Source organism: Odocoileus virginianus, chromosome 1 (genome assembly GCF_023699985.2).
Source record: "Odocoileus virginianus isolate 20LAN1187 ecotype Illinois chromosome 1, Ovbor_1.2, whole genome shotgun sequence".
NCBI lineage: Eukaryota > Metazoa > Chordata > Mammalia > Artiodactyla > Cervidae > Odocoileus > Odocoileus virginianus.
In genome coordinates this window covers 6289404-6308084 of record NC_069674.1, presented here as the reverse complement: position 1 = coordinate 6308084, position 18681 = coordinate 6289404, and the positions used below count along the sequence as shown (strand labels likewise).

General features: G+C 40.7%; 1 protein-coding gene across 2 annotated transcripts; it reads right to left on the bottom strand.

Annotated features, from left to right (window-relative positions):
* Positions 1 to 1408: 1408 nt before the first annotated feature.
* LOC110147022 (GTPase IMAP family member 7-like) lies at positions 1409 to 7759 on the bottom strand. Of its 2 annotated transcripts, none has more exons than XM_070456215.1 (2): positions 7670 to 7759; positions 1409 to 2867 (listed from the first exon to the last, which is right to left on the bottom strand). In XM_070456215.1, exon 2 carries the CDS (start codon positions 2827 to 2829, stop codon positions 1951 to 1953), a length of 879 nt encoding a protein of 292 aa, XP_070312316.1. In that variant the 5' UTR covers positions 2830 to 2867; positions 7670 to 7759; the 3' UTR covers positions 1409 to 1950. The 2 variants fall into 2 exon arrangements, with proteins under 2 accessions (XP_070312316.1, XP_020763913.2); XM_020908254.2 differs by lacking the exon at positions 7670 to 7759 and adding an exon at positions 6148 to 6184.
* Between the last annotated feature and the right edge of the window lie 10922 nt (positions 7760 to 18681).

The window sequence follows — 18681 nt, the reverse complement described above, 5'->3', positions numbered from 1 at the left end:
TGTTAAAAGAGGGCGAGAGCCCACGGGTGGGTCGGGCCTGTGTCTTGTTTCCTAGTTGGGAGGACTTGTGCCTCTGCTCTGGTGGACGGAACTGGACTTTGTCTCTCTGAAGGGTGGTGCTGTGTCTAGGAGTGTGTTTTGGGGTGTCTATGGGCTTGATATGGCTTTGGGCAGTCCTTCTGCTAATGGTCAGGGTTGTGTTTTTATTTTGCAAATGGTTCGGCGTGAAGTTTCCAGGACTGGAGGTTTCGGGTCTTTGGGTGGGACTTTGTCTTAGTGCTGATATGGAGGCCTTTGGGAGAGCTCCTGTCCATTAATGTTCCATTAGCAAATGTGCTGTTTGATGCAGAGATCTCAAATCCCTAGGGTGTGCTCTGTGACAACCAACAGGGGTGGAAGGGGGGTTCAAGAGGGAGGGGACATATGTGTACCTACCACTGATTCATGTTGATATATGGCAGGAACCAACATAATACTGGAAAGCAATTTCTTCCAATTAAAAAAATTAAGATGTATAAAAAGATCAGACTGGTGCCTTTGAAAGAGCTTTAAGTTTAAAAGCAAGCAGATATGAGTTAAAATTCAGCTCTGTTGATCACTAGGCAAGAATTCAGATGGCTCTAGTCACATTACTTATATTCCTGAGACTCACTGTCATCTTTTCTATAGAATTGTTATCAGAATTAATTTAAATAAAATGACATATAAAATATTTTTGTATAGAAGAACAGGCATGTTAATCTGTACTGCACTTAAATGGCATTGATAGCAATAAAAGAGGTACATTTAATGGCAAAAAGAGGAGAGAAAAAAACAAGAGAATTTGTCAACTTCCACATCTCCATGAACCATAGAATAATGGTACTGAGAAGCCCATGCTTCATAAACAAAGTTCTCCTAGGTGTGCATTCAAGTAATACACCACTTATTACATCAGTGGGGCCTACACTTAACATAGGCAAGGTTTCTTATTTGAATTTTCCCAGATTGAATCTTTGAATTCTACAAAATGGATCATTACCTGGTTATGTCAATTTCATAAACTCTTAAATTTGTTGGCATTGTGTGGAAGGAGAGGTAGGAGTCAGGAGTGCTGGGGAATGAGCTGGGAAGATATTAAATCTAGTTAACTCTCACTGCATGGGTTTCCCAGGTGATGCTAGTGGTAAAGAAGCCCCCTACCAATGTTTGAGATGTAAGTGATGTGGGTTTGATCCCTGGGCCAGGAAGATCCCCTGGAGAATGGCATGGCAACCCACTCCAATATTCTTGCCTGGAGAATCCCATGGACAGAGGAGGCTGGTGGGCTACAGTCCTCAGGGTCGCAAAGAGTTGGACAGGACTGAAACAACTTAGCCTGCTTTCATGCAGCCCTCACTGCATAACAAATCATCCCAAAACATAGTGGTTTAAAAGAACAGCAACCATTTACTTTTCTCAGGAATCTCCAATTTAGGCAGGACCCCATGGGGATGGCTCTTCTTTGCTCTTTGCAGTTTCATCAGTTGGCAGCTGGAGAATCCACTCTGTCTTGCCTCACTTGCAAGGCTGGCAAGCTGATTCTGGATGGCAGATGAAATCTCAGCCAGGGGAGTGGATCAGTGACTTCAGGTTCTCTTCATGCAGGCGACTTGGGCTTCTACTCAGGCTTCCTCACAACAGGGTGGGCAAATTCCAAGGGTAACCAATGTGGAAGAGCAAGGAGGCATTTTCCCTATTTAATCTTAGAAGTCGTATGGTGTTACTTCAACCACCCACTATTTCTCAAAGCAGTCACAAAGTCCCTCTAATTTCCAGGTTAAGGACATAGGCCCTTAGCTCAAGGAAGAGAGATCATAAGAGGAATCAGATTATAAGAAGTCAGAAGATAGGGTTTTAACCATCTTTGGAAAATAAACACTACCACATTAACAAGTTATAGTAAACTGAGGAGTAAAAATAAATTTTATACTACCAGAACATGTGCCATATTCTTGAAAGCATATTTTTAATCATGTTGAATACAACCTGAAATATATTCATCTCAGCTTCTTCCCTTATATTTTTCATTCGTTCTTCATGCTTCTGCAGTAGCAACTTTATTTGTTTATCCTTTTCTTCTTGTGGTTCATTGGCATATTCCTTTTCTATTAGTTTCATTTGGTTTTGTAATTCATCCTCATAGGCTTTCTTCAAGCATTCCTCCTGCTGTCTCAGCTTTTGGTCTATGTCCTTGTAAATGGGGTCAGAAAAGTAAGCCCCTTGGTTGTTCTGCACCATCTTGTCTATCAGCTCCAGCAGCTCCTGCACCTGAGCTTCCTTCTCAGCCTGCTCTGTGTTTCTGTTACTGATGGCATAGCGGCGGTCTCCACACTCCTGGAGGAGGCTTCGTAGGTTTACATCTGCATGCTTCAAAAAGTCGCTCAGGCTCTGGTTCCCCAGTTCATCTCTGCGAGTGAATAAGATGATCATATAGTTCATGGCTGCTTTCCCAAACAGAGTCTTGACCAACGCCACGGTTTTCTGCTCTTCCTCTGTGTAGCGGCCCAGCCTCAGGACCAAGACGATGGCGTGAGGCCCAGGACAGGAGGCGAGGACACATTGGCTGATTTCCTTGCAGGTTTTGTCCTGGGTCTCCTTGGTGTCAAAGAGCCCTGGGGTGTCAACAACGAGAAGCTCTCTCCCCTTCCATTCCCGGGATGCTTTCTGACAAGTTTTGGTAACAGCGTGGGCAGCAATCCTAGACTCGAATACTTTTTCCCCGAGAATGGCGTTTGCAGTTGCGCTTTTCCCACTTCCCGTCTTCCCGACCAGCACGATCCTCAGAGTGTTATTTGGCGTGGCAGCCATGTTTATATCTAGAGACTGGCGCGCAGGCACCACACCACCTTAAGAAAAGAAGGGAGAGGGGGAAAGGGTCAATTTAGGTAAGCAGGAACCATCCCCACTCTCTCCCCCACCCCCTTCTTTTCCTCCCTGAAAGTTTCTAATATTCTGTTATGCATATTGACCCCGGCAGAGACAGAAAATTTAAACAGTTCAATTGTTATTTAAGAAATAACCAAGTAGTTAGAGTTTCCCCACAAAAGTGTCATGTCCTGATGGTTTCCCAGGGGACTCATGAAACCTTTAAAGACCTAATAATCTCAGTGCTACTTAAACAATTCCTGATCACATAGCAATGAAGGAAATGTTCAGTTTTTTCTATGAAGCAAGTGTAATGTTGATCCCAAAGCTAACAAAGATTTCACAATAAATAAAAGTATAGATATGTCTCATGTATAAATATTGATACAAAAGTCCTAAATAAATTATTAGATGTGAAAAGCAGTATCACATGTGTAAGTATGATTGTTTCAGAAATACTAGGATGATTCAACATGAAGATTTTGATTGTTACAATACATTCCATTAAGAGGTTAAGAAGAAAAGTAACTAGGGTCAGAAGAGTCATTTGGCCAAATTCAATCCTGATTCATGTTTAAAGCAGTTCATCAAATTTAAATTAATTGATTCTTCTTTAACATGATTATATATATATATATAAATTTAAAATTTTTGATCACTTATTTTTTCATGCAACTAAAATCATTTGTTGTTCAGCCACTTAATTGTGTCCAACTCTTTTGTGACCCCATTTACTGTAGCCTGCCTGGCTCCTCTGTCCATGGCATTTCCCAAGTAAGAATACTAGAGTCGGTTGCCATTTCCTTCTCCAGAGTATCTTCCTGACCCAGGGATCCAAGCCAAGTCTCCTGCATTGGCAGGCAGATTCTTTGCCACTGAGCCACCTGGGCTGTTAGCTCAGTTGGTGAACCACCTGGGACCTAATAGCTCAGCTGGTAAAGAATCTGCCTGCAATGCAGGGGACCCCGGTTCAGTCCCTGGATTGGGAAGATCCCCTGGAGAAGGGAAAGGCTACTCACTCCAGTATTCTGGCCTGCAGAATTCCATGGACTCTATAGTCCATGGGTTTGCAGAGAGTTGGACATGATTGAGTGACTTTCACTTTTCACACCTGGGAAACCTGGCAACTAAAGCAGTTGATTATGAAATTTATTTGGATGAAGGAAAAAAAAAAAAGCCTAGGCAATGAAGCAAAAAAATAAAGAGATAAGATTAGCTTTACCAGATACTAAAATACAAGTTTCTATAGTTAAAGCAGTATGATGTTGGTGCATGGATAGAACAGTGAAACAAAAACAGAAAATTCAAATATAGGCCAAATTGATCACACTATAATCATTTATATTCAAATCATTTACATTATGCTACATTTATATTCAGTAAGGTAGCATCTCACAACAATGTGAAGAAAGATGGTCTAATAAGCAATATTGAGATAACCATATAGAAAAAATAAAACTGCATCCATTTTCTTCATGCCTTCCAAATTCCAAATAGATTAGAAATTTATATATAAAAAAGTTAATCCATATAAATAATAGAAGAAACATGGGTAAATCTTTGTAGCCTGGTTAGAGGTAAAATATTTATAAGATTTGAAATAGAGTAAGTAAAGAAACTGTTAAATTTGATTACATAAACAGTTATTACAAACAGATATTGTGAGGATAAAACCCACCATACACAAAACACAAATGTCAAACTAGGGGAAAAATTATTCCTGCTTATATAAAAGAGGGGAAATTTACCTTTTATACAAATAACATCTATACAGATGGTTGATAAGCACATGAAAAGATGCTCAGCATCACTAACTACTCAAGAAATGCAATCAAAACTACATTGATGTATCACCTCACAGCAGTCAGAATTGCCATCATCAAAAAGTTACAAATAATCAATGCTGGAGAGAGTGTGGAGAAAAGGGAACCCTCCTCCACTGTTGGTGGAAACATAAGTTGGTATAGCCTCTATGAAAAACAGTATGGAAGATCCTCAAGAAACTAGAAATAGAGTTGCCATATGATCCAGCAATCCAACTCCTGGGCATATTATCCAGATAAAACTCTAATTTGAAAAGATACATGCAGCCCTATGTTCATAGTAGCGCTATTTGCAATATCCCAGATGGGGAAACAACCTAATTGTCCATCTACAGATGAATGTGTGAAGGACTGTGGTTTGTACACACAATGGGATATTGCTCAACCAGTAAAAGAGAATGAAATATTGCCATTTGCAGCAACACAGATGAAATGAGATGCTTTCACATTTAGTGAAGTAAGTCAGACAGGAAAAAATATAATATATGGTACAATTAATATGTGGAATCTAAAAAAGTAGATGACCTTATTTACAAAACAGAAACAGACTCACTGACACAGAAAACAAACTTATGCTTACCAAATAGGAAAGTCAGGGAAAAGGGATAAATTAAGAGTATTGGATTTATGGATACATACCACTATATATAAAATACATAAGCAACAAGGATTTACTGTATAATAAAAAGGGACTATATTCAAAACATTGTAATAACCTATAATGGAAAAGAATTAGAATATCTATCTATCTATATATATATAACTGAATCACTTTGCTGCACTTATAGTAAATAGACTATACTTCAATAAAAATATTTTAGAAGACAAACAATATCTAAAAGTAGAGAAGCAAAAGACCAATAACTCAATAGAAAATGGGGTAAGAGATATGAATGAACAAGTTCAAGAAAAAAATGTAAATATCTCTTGAATATATAAAAAGATATTAACATTCATTCATAATAGAGAAAAATATATCAAAACATAAAAAAACCCTAAAATTAATTAATGTTATACTATGATATTATTTCTCATGCACAGGTTTGGCAAGAACTTGAAAGTCTGATGATACAATCTATTGGTAAACGGTATAAGGGAGGGGCTCCCTGGTGGCCCAGTGGTTACGAATCCACCTAGCAATGAGGGGGATGCAGCTTCTACCCCTGGTTGGGGAACTGAGATCCCACATGCCATGGAGCAACTAATCCCACCACAACCAGAGAGTCCCTGTGTCCCAGGGAAAGATCCCACATGAGGCAACAAATATCCTGCATGCTACAACTAAGACCCAATGCAGGCAAATAGATAGATAACTGTTTAAAAATAAAAGGTTTAGGGAAAACAGGTCCTCTCCTGCGTGACATTGGGAAGAGAAAAACAGTCTAAAAGAACCAGAGGAGAAGTTAGCAAGAACTTGCAACAGTACATATGCATTTACCCTTTGATTATCAATCACAATTTTAGGACTTATCCCAAAGGTATACTGACCAAAAAAAGAAAAAAAAAAAGCAGAAGAAAATTATGCAGAAGGCTGTTAACTGCACCACTGTTTGAAACCTCAAAAGACCAAAAACTTATCAAATGCCCATCATTAGGGACCTGATGGAATTAACTAAAGTATAGTCACACAGTGAAGTACTAGTCAATTGTAAAAAAGAATGAGGTATATCTCTATATCCCAGTGTGGAGACATCTCCAGAATATATCATTAAGAAAAAAAAGCAAAGTGAGGAAAATAATGTACAGTTTACTAGCATTTCTCTAACAAGGAGGAATATGGCCTACATATATAAAATGTAGTATATGTGTTTTTCATTCATCTGTAAAAGCAATTGGCAGAATAATCTGAAAACTAAACAAACAATAAGTTACTTATATGGGGACGGGAAAAAGAGGAAGGCAGGGACAGGGATAGATGCTGGGAGCTAGATTTGTTGGGATATACTTACATTTCATAGATTTGATCTTGAAGAGAAAAGGTGAAAGTCACTCAGTCATGTCCGACTCTTTGAGACCCGAATGGACTACCTCCATGGAATTCTCCAGGCCAGAATCCTGGAGTGGGTAGCCTCTCCCTCCCCCAGGGGATCTTCCCAACCCAGGTATCAAACCCAGGTCTCCCATAATGCAGGCAGATTCTTTACCAGCTGAACCGATCTTAAAACCATATAAATAGTTTACACAACTATACAGCAAAAGTTGTATTTCAGAGTACTAGTAAAAATCAAAAGAAGCAAACGAGCCTAATTGTATTTTGTGTTGTGAATGAACTATACAAAAGACTGTTCCAAGAGACTTGACAATGCAGTCATTTCTTTGTCCATCCCCAGTGGGATATATTTAACTTCCCCCACTACCTCCCTCCAGAAAAACCTGCAAAAAATTATTTTCAGGAATCCTATTCTTGATTGTGTGTGTTTGTATAGTTTTGAACTTCATTGAAAGGGCATAAAAATGAGCAGCCCAGTAGCAATGAGCACCCTTAATGCCAGATTTCAGTCTTCAAATACCATTTACCACCAAAAAATCAGTTGATTTACAATCAACTATACTGCAATATAAAATAGAAACTAAATTTTAAAAAAGAGAGATTAGGACTAGATAGCCCCTATTTGCCCTACATCTCTAAAGACCTGCCCTGGGAACGCATTTCTTCTTAAGAGAAATGTCTGGGTTATCAAGTGTATTCAATGTCTATCCCAACAACAGCTGGGTGGAAGGTGTAGTATTCAGGAAAAGATTGTCATGTTAAACTGAGATGCATGGATATTATGTTAACAAAATCCTTACTCCCCTCCCTACCCTCCCCCACTCCTGCTCTGGCAGCATCCTCTTGGTGGAGTTCCTTGCACAGCACGTGTGGTCCCTTCTCAGGCCAGAAGCCACGCCCTCTCCAAGTCCAGGTAACCTACTGCCCCTACAGCTCTGTCGCTCTGGAGCCTCTTCTCAGCCAGGCTCACCTGCTTTTGAAGGATTTGATGAGCTGTCCGGTTTCTTCCAGAGATCTGTTTGAGCCTCTGTTTTTGCTTTAACTGCTGCATCTTCTGAAACCTCGGAGCCAGGAAGCAAATTGGGTGGGGCTAGTGAAAACACCTTTTTTTTTTTTTTTTTTAAAGAGACAGAAATATTGCCCATAAATATGGTTTAGTTTTGCCAGGTTGGAAGTTTTTTCTCCATGTGCATGCAGTCACATCAAAATTTCCAAAATCATACTTCTTGTTTGGGGTTATAGTAAATGACCTAAATCTTGCCCAGAAATCCAGACACAGTGTCTGATCATCTCTCCTGGGAGCTGTGAGAGACCACAGGGCGCTTCAGGGAAGAAGCTTGCTGTATCCTGGGGATACTCCCTGTTCTGTTGGGTGGCAAGTAGAACTTGTAAGTGATGAACCTGACCATTTAGCTGAAGCGATTTCTAAGCAAAGTGTGGAAGGTGCAGCCTGGTTCCTCCTTCTGCTTATAGTGAAATGCAAGAGGAAAGACGTTGCAGTGATGCATCTAGAAGTGGAGGATGCCAGCAACCCCAGAAGCTCGGAAGAGGCCAGGAAGGATCTGAGAGCCTTCAGAGAGCATGGTTCTGTCACCATCTTGAGTTTGAACTAGGACTATGAGGCAATAAAGGTCTTGCTTTCAAGCTCCGTAGTTTGTAGTAGTCTGTTGGAGCAGCCCTAGGGATCTATTCTATCGCCTTTCTCTTTGCTCTGCCTGTGTCTTGTTCCTGTTACTGACCCACACATTCCCCTCCTGCTTTACAGGGTCTGACGGTGCTTGGCTAGTAGATTGTGTCCTTCCTCATGCCCTACCTACACCTCTGGCCAGGATGGGCCATGGAAGTCTCAGTGATGAGAGAGTTGTGGCTTTCTCAGGAGAGTTTAGCGGTCAAGTTCTCAGGAGAATCTGTCTTGTTCAACAGTTTAAACAAGAAATCGACTGAAAAAAAAATGTATAACTGAAAAGCTGAGAATTAATTTTATTTGAGAATTTGGCCCAGGAGGCAGCCTCTTGGATAGCTCTGAGAGTCCACTTCCAAGAGACAAGGGAAGAGTCACTATGTATAGGATTTTGCAACAAACACCAGGTGGTCGGAAACATCAAAAGACTATGGTAAGTTACAGAAAATCAGTTATCTCCAGTTAGTGAATTTAGTAGTTTTCTATGTAGGAAAGGTGCAAGAACTGGGCTCTTTGAAATGATTCCTTAGATGTACACCGAGCTATCTGGGGCCAGTATCTGGTGCTTTCACATTGAGTGCCCTCGGGGTGCTCCATGGGGATGACTGCAGTGGCTGAGGGCACCACAGCAGGCAACAGATTTGTCTCCATCCAGAGTCCTCTCCTTGGAAGAAAAACTTGCTCCTGGGAGGAAAAGCTATGAGAAACCTAGACAGTGTATTAAAAAGCAGAGACTTTACTTTGAGGACAAAGTTCCCTCAAAGCTATGGTTTTTCCAATAATCATGTATGGATGTGAGAGTTGGACTTCAAAGAAGGCTGAGTGCTGAAGAATTGATGCATTTGAACTGTGGAGCTGGAGAAGACTCTCGAGAGTCCCTTGGACAGCAAGGAGATCCAACCAAGCAATCCTCAAGGAAATCAATCCTGAATATTCATTGGAAGGACTGATGCTGGTGCAGACACTCCAATATTTTGGCCACCTGACTTGAAGCAGTGACTCATTGGAAAAGACCCTGATATTGGGAAAGATTGAAGGCAGGAGAGAGGATGACAGAGGATGGGATAGTTTGATGGAGTCATCGACTCAATAGACATGAGTTTGAGCAAACTCTTGGAGATGGTGAAGGACAGGGAAGCCTGTTGTGATGCAGTCCATGGGGTCACAAAGAGTTGGATACGACTGAGTGACTGAACAGCAATGACAACAACAACAACGAGAACATATACCCACACTTCCACTGGCAGGAATTGTGAACCCTGGTCTGCTTACCCACGCTGCTTCTCAGAGATTGGTGGCTATAGTTATCAACCTCCAACAGTGGTGAAGAGAACAGTGGTCGTAAAAGGGAGGCTACATGAAGGGGATGGTTCTTGGTGCCCTTGGCTTCAGGGGTCTTGGGGTGAGAAACCACTTCTAGTCCAGGCCTTCTCCTCCCAGTGTTCCTGAGTCTCAGCAGTCATCAGAGCGATGGATGGTTACAGACAGTTGTAGATATCAGCTTTATTTACCACTTGTCTCCGACAGTAAGAAAATAAGAAACAAGGAATTGTGTTTTTCTCCTACATTTTTCTATTACTCTCAGAAAAGACACAATTCTCTTCCTTATTTGCCTAGAAAGGTTTCTTAGTCCCATACCTCCAAAACCCATATTTGCCTTGATAACCCCTGAATTCTTAGCCATTCCATGATCTTGATGGTGGAAGAAGAGGCCATTATTAGACACTAAAAAGTAATGCACCATGATAGTATGATCATTTCAGAAATACGAGGGTGGCCCAACATGAAGAAATTGATTCTTACAACCCATTCTAGTTATAGATTAAGAAGAAAACTAACTAGGTGCAGAAGAGTCATTTGGCCAAATTCAACACTGATTCATATTTAAGGCAGTTTATAAAATTTACATTAGATACCTCTTTATTTTTTTTTTTCATTTATTTTTACTAGTTGGAGGCCAACCACTCTACAGCGTTGCAGTGGTTTTTGCCATACATTGAATTAGCCATGGATTTACATGTATTCCCCATCCCGGTCCCCCCTCCCACCTCCCTCTCCACCCCATCCCTCTGGGTCCTCCCAGTGCACCAGGCCTGAGCACTTGTCTCATGCATCCAACCTGGGCTGGTGATCTGTTTCACCCTAGATATACATGTTTCGATGCTGTTCTCTTGAAACATCCCACCCCCGGGTTCTCCCATAGAGTCCACAAGTCTGTTCTATACATCTGAGTCTCTTTTTCTTTTTTTGCATATAGGGTTATCGTTACCATCTTTCTAAATTCCATATATATGTGTTAGTATACTGTAATGGGATACCTCTTTAATATGTCTTTACATAAATATAAATTTAAAACATTTTTGTCATCACTTTTTTTTCATGCAACTAATATAGTTGATTATAAAGTTCATTTGGAAGAAGAAAACAGAAAAGCTAGCCTTGACAATCAAGAAAAATCATTAATGAAGGAAGACCAGAGAGACCAGAAACTTTACCAGATAGTAGAACATCATCATTTCTATAATTAAAACAGTATGGTGCATGAATAGATAGAACAGTGAAATACAAACAAAATTCAGAAATAGACTAAATTGATCACACTATACTCATTTATATTCAGTTCAGTTATATTATGTTACATTTATATTCACTAAAGCAGCATCTAACATCAGTGGGAAAAAAGGTGGACTAATAAGCAATACTGAAATAACAATATAGAAAAAGAGAAAACTGCATCCATCTCCTGATGCCATTCAAATTCCAAATAAATTAGAAGTTTAAATGTAAAAAAATTAATCCATATAAGTAACCGAAGAAGTATGGGTAAATCTTTGTAATTTGGTGATGGGGGAAAATATGTCCAAGATTTGAAAAAGAGTAAGGAAAGAGAATATCAATTTGATTACATAAAAATCAAAAAGATAATGTGATGCAAAAATAAAGCACAATATATAAAGTACACACAATTCAAACCTGTGTTATTCAAGAGATAATTGTGTCTCATTCCCAAAAGACCAGCAGGGAAGCTAATTTTATTATCAGAATTGTTTAAATGAAGAAACTGATGTGGCTCAAGAATTCTGAGACACTCGCCCACAGTCATGGTGCCCGTTGGTATTGAGCAGAGAGGGATTCAATTCAAAGTCTGTCTGACTACCACAGTCACTCTTAACCACTGCACACTCCAGCCTCTTCTAGATTCCTTCTCTGATTTTTCATTCTATAGATTACATCAGATCAGAGGTAGGTCAAGGGAAAATAGTTCATTCTCTTTGCCAGATGGTGAACAGGTAGCAGGTCTGTAATTAGAGAAGGCAAGTGGAAGATTTCACAAATATAGTTTCTTTAGAATAGCTAACCGTGTCCACAGGGCACCTGCTCTTCAACTTATCTGTCATCCTACTAGGAACACAACTTCTCTCTGTTAAGTATTGAAAAGAATTCAAACTGAGTTCTAGGTTTCCTCTGTCATAAGTAACCTGGGTAATCCATTGTCTCATGAATTCACCAAGGTCTCATGGAGTCACCATGCTCTCAGGGATTCTATTTCTGTAAAATCAACAAGGACTTACTGTAAAGCATGTTGCATATTGAACTCTACTCAATACTCTACTGCTGCTGCATTGCTTCAGTCGTGTCTGACTCTGTGCAATCTCATAGACGGCAGCCCACCAGGCTCCCCGTCCCTGGGATTCTCCAGGCAAGAATATTGGAGAAGATTGCCATTTCCTCCTCCACTCAATACTCTGTAATAACCTATATGGTGAAGAATCTGAAAAAGAATGGGTACATGTATATGTATAACTAAGTTGCTTACCTGTACACCAGAAACTAATACATTAAAAATAAACTGTACTGTAATATAAAATTAAATTTAACAAGGAAGTTAGACTGAATGGCCTAAATTGCCTTGTAGTTCTAAAGACCTGCCTTGAAGACACTAAGAGAAAACCCTGGGTTATCAAGTGGTACTCAATGTCTGTCCCAACAGCAACTAGATAGAAGGTGTCTGCATGTATTCTGAGCGGTGTTTGACTCTGTGATTCCATGGACTACAGCCTGCCAGGCTCCACTGTCCATGGGATTTCCCAGGCAAGAATAACTGGAGTGGGTTGCCATTTCCTCATCCAGGGGATCTTCCCAACCCAAGGATTGAACCCGTATCTCCTGCATCTCCTGCATTGCAGGTGGATTCTTTACCGCTGAGCCTCTGGGGATTCCTGGAGGAATGTTGCAATATTCAGCAAAAGGTTGTCACGTTAAAATGAGACACATGGACAATATGTTAACAGACATCCTTACTCCCCTCCCTACTGCCACCTCCCCCACTCTAGCAGCATCCTCCTGACTTGTTTGCACAGCACCTGGCCCCTTCTCAGGCCAGAATCCACGCTCTTCCCAGGCTCCCCTATCCTACTGTCCCTGCAGCTCTCTCCCTGGGATCTTTTCTCAGCCAGACTCCCCTGATTTAAGGACTTGATGAGCTGTCTGGTTTCCTCCAGAGAAGCTGTTTGAGCCCCTGCATTTGCTCTAACTGCTGCACCTCTGAGATCTTGGAGCCAGGAAGCAGAGTGGGTGGGGCCAGTGAAGAAACTGTTTTAAAGAGACAGAAATGTTACCCTATAATTTGGTGGATGCTTCAGTTTTGCAAACTGGAAAGCTTTTTCTTCATGTGCCTGCTATAGCACCAAAATTTCTTAAATTATATTCATTGTTTGGAGTTATCATGGTGGATCCAAAAGACCCCTGGTAAATGACCTAAATCTTGTCCAGAAAGTCAGACTCAGTGTCTGATCATCTCTCCTGGGAGCTGGAAGAGGCCACAGGCTGCTTCAGGGGAGAAGGAAGTCAGACACGTGGCTTGCTGTATCCTGGGGATACTACCTGTTCTACTATTCGATGGAAAGTAGACCATTTAGCTGAAGAGATTTCCAAGCAAAGTGTGGAAGGTGCAGCCTGATTCCTCCTTCTGCTTACAGTGAAATGCAAGAGGAAAGAGGTTGCAGTGACATGTCTAGAAGCTGAGGATGCCAGCAACCCCAGAAGCCTGGAAGAGGCCAGGAAGGATTTGAGAGGCTTCAGAGAGCACAGCTCTGTCAACATTTTGAGTTTGAACTCCCAAACTATTACCCAATAAACATCTCTGCTTTTAGTTTGTAGTAATCTGATAGAGGAGCTCTAGGAATCTAATCAGTCACCATTCTCTTTTCCTCTACCTTTTCTCCTGCCTGCTTTTTGTTTCTCTTACTGACCCACACATTCCCCTCGTGCTTTACAGGGTCTGACTGGTGTAAGATTACTAGAATGTGTCCTTTCCCATTCTCTGCCCACACATCTGACCATGATGGGCCATGGGAGTCTTAGTTATTGGAGAAATTGTGGTTTTCTGAGGAGAGTTTAGCTTTCAAATTCTCAGGAGAATTTAGCTTTTGTCAACAGTTTATAGAACAAATCAACTGGGAAAAGTGCACAACCTGAAAGTTGAGAATAATGTTTTATTTGATGGACTTCCTGAGGACTTTGGTCCAGGAAGCAGCCTCTCAGGTAGCTCTGAGGGACTGCTCCCAAAACTCAAAGGAAGAGCCAGGATGTGTAGGATTTTGCAACAAAAACTAGGTGGTCAGGAACATCAAAAGATTACTGTTAATTAAAGAAAACCATACATCTCAACTTAATGAGTTTAGTGCTTTTCTATGTAGTGGACTCAATATGCCAGCAAACTTGGAAAACTCATCAGTGGCCACAGGACTGGAAAAGGTCAGTTTTCATTCCAATCCCTAAGAAAGGCAATGCCAAGAATGCTCAAACTACTGCACAATTGTACTCATCTCACACTCAAGTAAAGTAATGCTCAAGATTCTCCAAGCCAGGCTTCAGCAATACATGAACTGTAAACTTCCAGATGGTTTTCTGGTTTTTGAAAAGGCAGAGGAACCAGAGATCAAATTGTCAACATCTGCTGGATCATCAAAAAAGAAAAAGAGTTCCAGAAAAACATCTCTTTCTGCTTTATTGACTATGCCAAAGTCTTTGACTGTGTGGATCACAATAAACAGTGGAAAATTCTTCAAGAGATGGGAATACCAGACCACCTGACTTGCCTCTTGAGAAATCTGTATGCAGGTCAGGAAGCAACAGTTAGAACTGGACATGGAACAGCAGACTGGTTCCAAATAGGAAAAGGAGTATGTCAAGGCTGCATACTGTCACCCTGCTTATTTAGCTTATATGCAGAGTACATCATGAGAAATGCCAGGCTGAATGAGGCACAGGCTGGAATCAGATTGCTGGGAGAACTATCAATAACTTCAGATATGCAGATGACACCACCTTTATGGCAGAAAATGAAGAAGAACTAAAGAGCCTCTTGATAAAAGTGAAAGAGGAGAGTGAAAAAGTTGGCTTAAAGCTCAACATTCAGAACACTAAGATCATGGCATCCGGTCCCATCACTTCATGGCAAATAGATGGGGAAACAGTGGAAACAGTGGCAGACTTTATTTTTGGGGGTTCCAGAATCACTGCAGATGGTGACTGAAGCCATGAAATTAAAAGACACTTGTTCCTTGGAAGGAAAGTTATGACCAACCTAGACAGCATATTAAGAATCAGAGACATTACTTGGCCAACAAAGGTCCGTCTCGTCAAGGCTATGGTTTTTCCAGTAATCATGTATGGATGTGAGAGTTGGACTATAAAGAAAGCTGAGCACCAGAGAATTGATGCTTTTGAACTGTGGTGTTGGAGAAGACTCTTGATAGTCCCTTAGACTGCAAGGAATTCCAACCAGTCTATCCTAAAGGAGTTCAGTCCTGAATGTTCATTGGAGGGACTGATGCCGAAGCTGAAACTCCAATACTTTGGCCACCTGATGCGAAGAGCTGACTCATTTGAGAAGACCCTGATGCTGGGAAAGATTGAAGACAGGAGGAGATGATTGGATGGCATCATCGACTCAATGGACATGAGTTGCATAAACTCTGGGAGTTGGTGATGGACAGGGAGGCCTGTTTGTTGCAATCCATGGGGTCACAAAGAGTTAATTAAGTGACTGAACTGAACTGAACTGATGGAATGGTAATGGGCTTCCCTGGTGGCTCAGATGGTAAAGTACCTGCTTGCAATGCATGAAACCCAGGTTCGAGCCCTTGGTCTGGGAGTTCCCCTGGAGAAGGGAATGGCAACCCACTCCAGTATTCTTGCCTAGAGAATCTCATGGACAGAGGAGGCTGGCAGGCTACAGTCCATGGGATCAACTGAGCAACTAACACTTATGGGATGGTATTGACTATAATATTTTGGCCTCAGTCAATGAGAACAAATTCCCAGAATCTTCACTGGTAGGGATCATGAACCTTGGCTTGCTTACCAACACTGCTTCTCATATGTTGTTTGGTTATAGTTATAAACCTCCAGGAGAGGTACCGAGAACAGAAGTCCTGAGAGGACAACCACCATGTGCAGACAATTTCTTGGGCTGTTGTATTTATGGGTCTGGGATGAGGAACCACTGTTAGTCCAGGCCCTCTTCTCCCAGTGTTCCTTAGTCCCAAGGGCCATCAGAGCTTTGGATGGTTATAGATAGTTGTAGATATCAGCTGTATTTACTGCTTGGCTCCAACAGCCAAAAAAGCAAGAAGCAATGAAATAGGTTTTTCTTTCACATTTTTCTGTTACTCTCAGGAAATCCACAGTTCCCTTCCTTATTTACCTACCTAGGTTTCTTAGTCCCACACCTCCAAAATTCACAATGTTTACTTTGATATCCCCTGGATTCTTAGCCATTCCATGATCCTAATAATGGAAGAAGAGGCTGATTAGGAGAATAGGAATTGGGGAAAGAATTTAGAGGCTGCAATAAATCATCTGACAGCATTTGATAACTTGCCCTCTTTCTGGGATTTGTCATTTAGTTTGCACAATTTCTGGCATTATTTTTATTTCTTTTTGGTTTCAATTTCACAGCTTTTGTTGCTTCACTTCAATCCTTCCCTAAAGAGAATGTTCTTCAGTGCTTTCTTACTGAAGATGGATGCTATAATTAAAGTTTTAACAAGGGGTGCAGGAACAACTGCAATGGACACCTCAGTATATCACACCACAAACTTCTTTCAAAATCCTAACAATTCTCAAAGCCTAGGTAGCTAGTAAATAGCTGAATAGCCTTATTGCTTTTGATTATTATTTATCATGAAAGTATGTAACTTGAAAGTGGTACTTAAATGACTCATTTCTAATCTTTGGGAGGTCACACACGACTATTTGGAAATATAAGGAGACACTAGAATTTATCTGATCCTCTATGAGTGTAACATATTTGCATTTAGTGGAGAACCAAGAGTTCCAAATAAAATAGCAACCTGGAAGACAATGGCAGCCATCACATAGGTCCCTGTTAGCTGTATTTTATTCAACTACAATAAAGAACAACAAGAAGGGGAAAGTAAACTATGTAAAACCCATGCACATGGCAGGAAGGAAAAAGAGGGGAGCTAGCAATGTGACAAAAATTTAATTTAAAACTACTGACAGAGTATCCATCTCCACAACGCATCATAAGAAGCCCTGCAAACTTATTACTGGTGAACTACTATAACTAGTGAACATTATTTTAAAAAAAATGATGAAATCTCTAAACATTGTCCTATGATCATATAATGAAGAAGAAACACTTAGTTAAAAAAAAAAAAAGTCTACTGAATCTTAGAACAGTGAGAGTCTGCATTATACTTGAGCCATGACCAAATTCCTCTTTCCCCAAATCACCATCAGCTAAGCTTGAAGGAATTCTGGGCAGGAGTGGCCGAGAAGATGAGGCTCCTTCTCCCCATAGCTACTCATCAAGAGTATAATATCTTACCAATAGGAACAGCACTCCCTCCAACTCTGAGTTCCAGAGACTAAATTCATGGTGAGTGCAGCTAGCAGTACCCTGCAGCTTCTCTATTGATAGAGCAGAGGCTCTACTCCAGGCATGACATGTCCAGCTCCTTCATAGGATGGAGATTTTATGCTAGGAGAGGCAAGTTGAAAAGACCAAAGGCTACAATCCCCTGCTCTTGGCCTAGAGATGTGACTCAAAGATTTTGTTCAGGAAGAAAAGAAGTTCATAATAACTTAAAATTCCAAAGCCCCCCCCACCAAAGGAAATTTGAAACATAGGGTAGTAAGCTCAGGTCAAAGTGTTCTCTTTCAAATGATACAGATTTTAGTGGTAATCAATTTAAAGAGAGCCATAAGGGAAACCATAGGCCAGCAAGTTTACCAGCAAGAACTAGAAAAACAGGTAAGAAGAGTCCTTCTAGGATAAGAGAAACCTGAAAAGCTGGCCAAGAAAACTATCACTGCAAAGTAAACCAAATTTAATTAGATAAGACTGTGGACCAATTTATGTTCATGGGCATTGTTAAAAATTAGAGTGCAATCAACTGGCAACTAGTAAGCCTAACAGCTGGGTATAATACCAATAGAGACACACAGATAAGCAGAGAGATTAGGGAAAGAAACTCTCAGAGAGAGCACTGCTAAAACTATTGTCATCCCAGGTAACTGTGTGAATGCCAGTGACTGCACCTTCTCAGGAGCAACATCAGAGATTTCATACCGTAGGGGAAATTTTTGTTATTGTTATTGTTGTTATTCAGTTGCTAAGTCATGCCCAACTCTTTGCAACCCAGTGGACTGTAGCATGCCAGGCTCCCTGTCCTCCACTATCTCCAAGAGTTTGCTTACTTCATGCCCTTTGAGTCGGTGATGCTATCTAATCATTTCATCCTCTGTGACCCCCTTCTCCTCTTGCCTTCAATCTTTCCCAGGATCAAGATCTTTTCCAATGAGTCAGCTCTTTGCATCAGGTGGCCAAAGTATTGGAGCTTCGGAATCAGTCCTTTCAATGAATATTCAGGGTTGATTTTCTTCAGGATTGACTGGTTTGATCTCCTTGCAGTCCAAGGGACTCTCAAGAATCTTCTTCAGCACCACAATTCTAAAGCATCAATTCTTCGATTCTCAGTCTTCTTTATGGTCCAACTCTCATATCCATCCATATATGACTAGTGAAAAAACCATAGCTTTATTTTTATTTTTATTTTTTTGGGGGGGTTCTAAAAGTGGTTTTTTTTTTCATTTATTTTTATTAGTTGGAGACTAATTACTTCACAACATTGCAGTGGGTTTTGTCATACATTGACATGAATCAGCCATGGAGTTACATGTATTCCCCATCCCAATAAAACCATAGCTTTAACTGTTTGGACTTTTGTTGCCAAAGTGCTGTCTCTGCTTTTTAATATGCTGTCCGG

What these genes read in the sequence shown, in the direction of transcription:
- LOC110147022 (XM_070456215.1), bottom strand. Translation starts at nt 2,829, where the DNA reads ATGGCTGCCACGCCAAATAACACTCTGAGGATCGTGCTGGTCGGGAAG.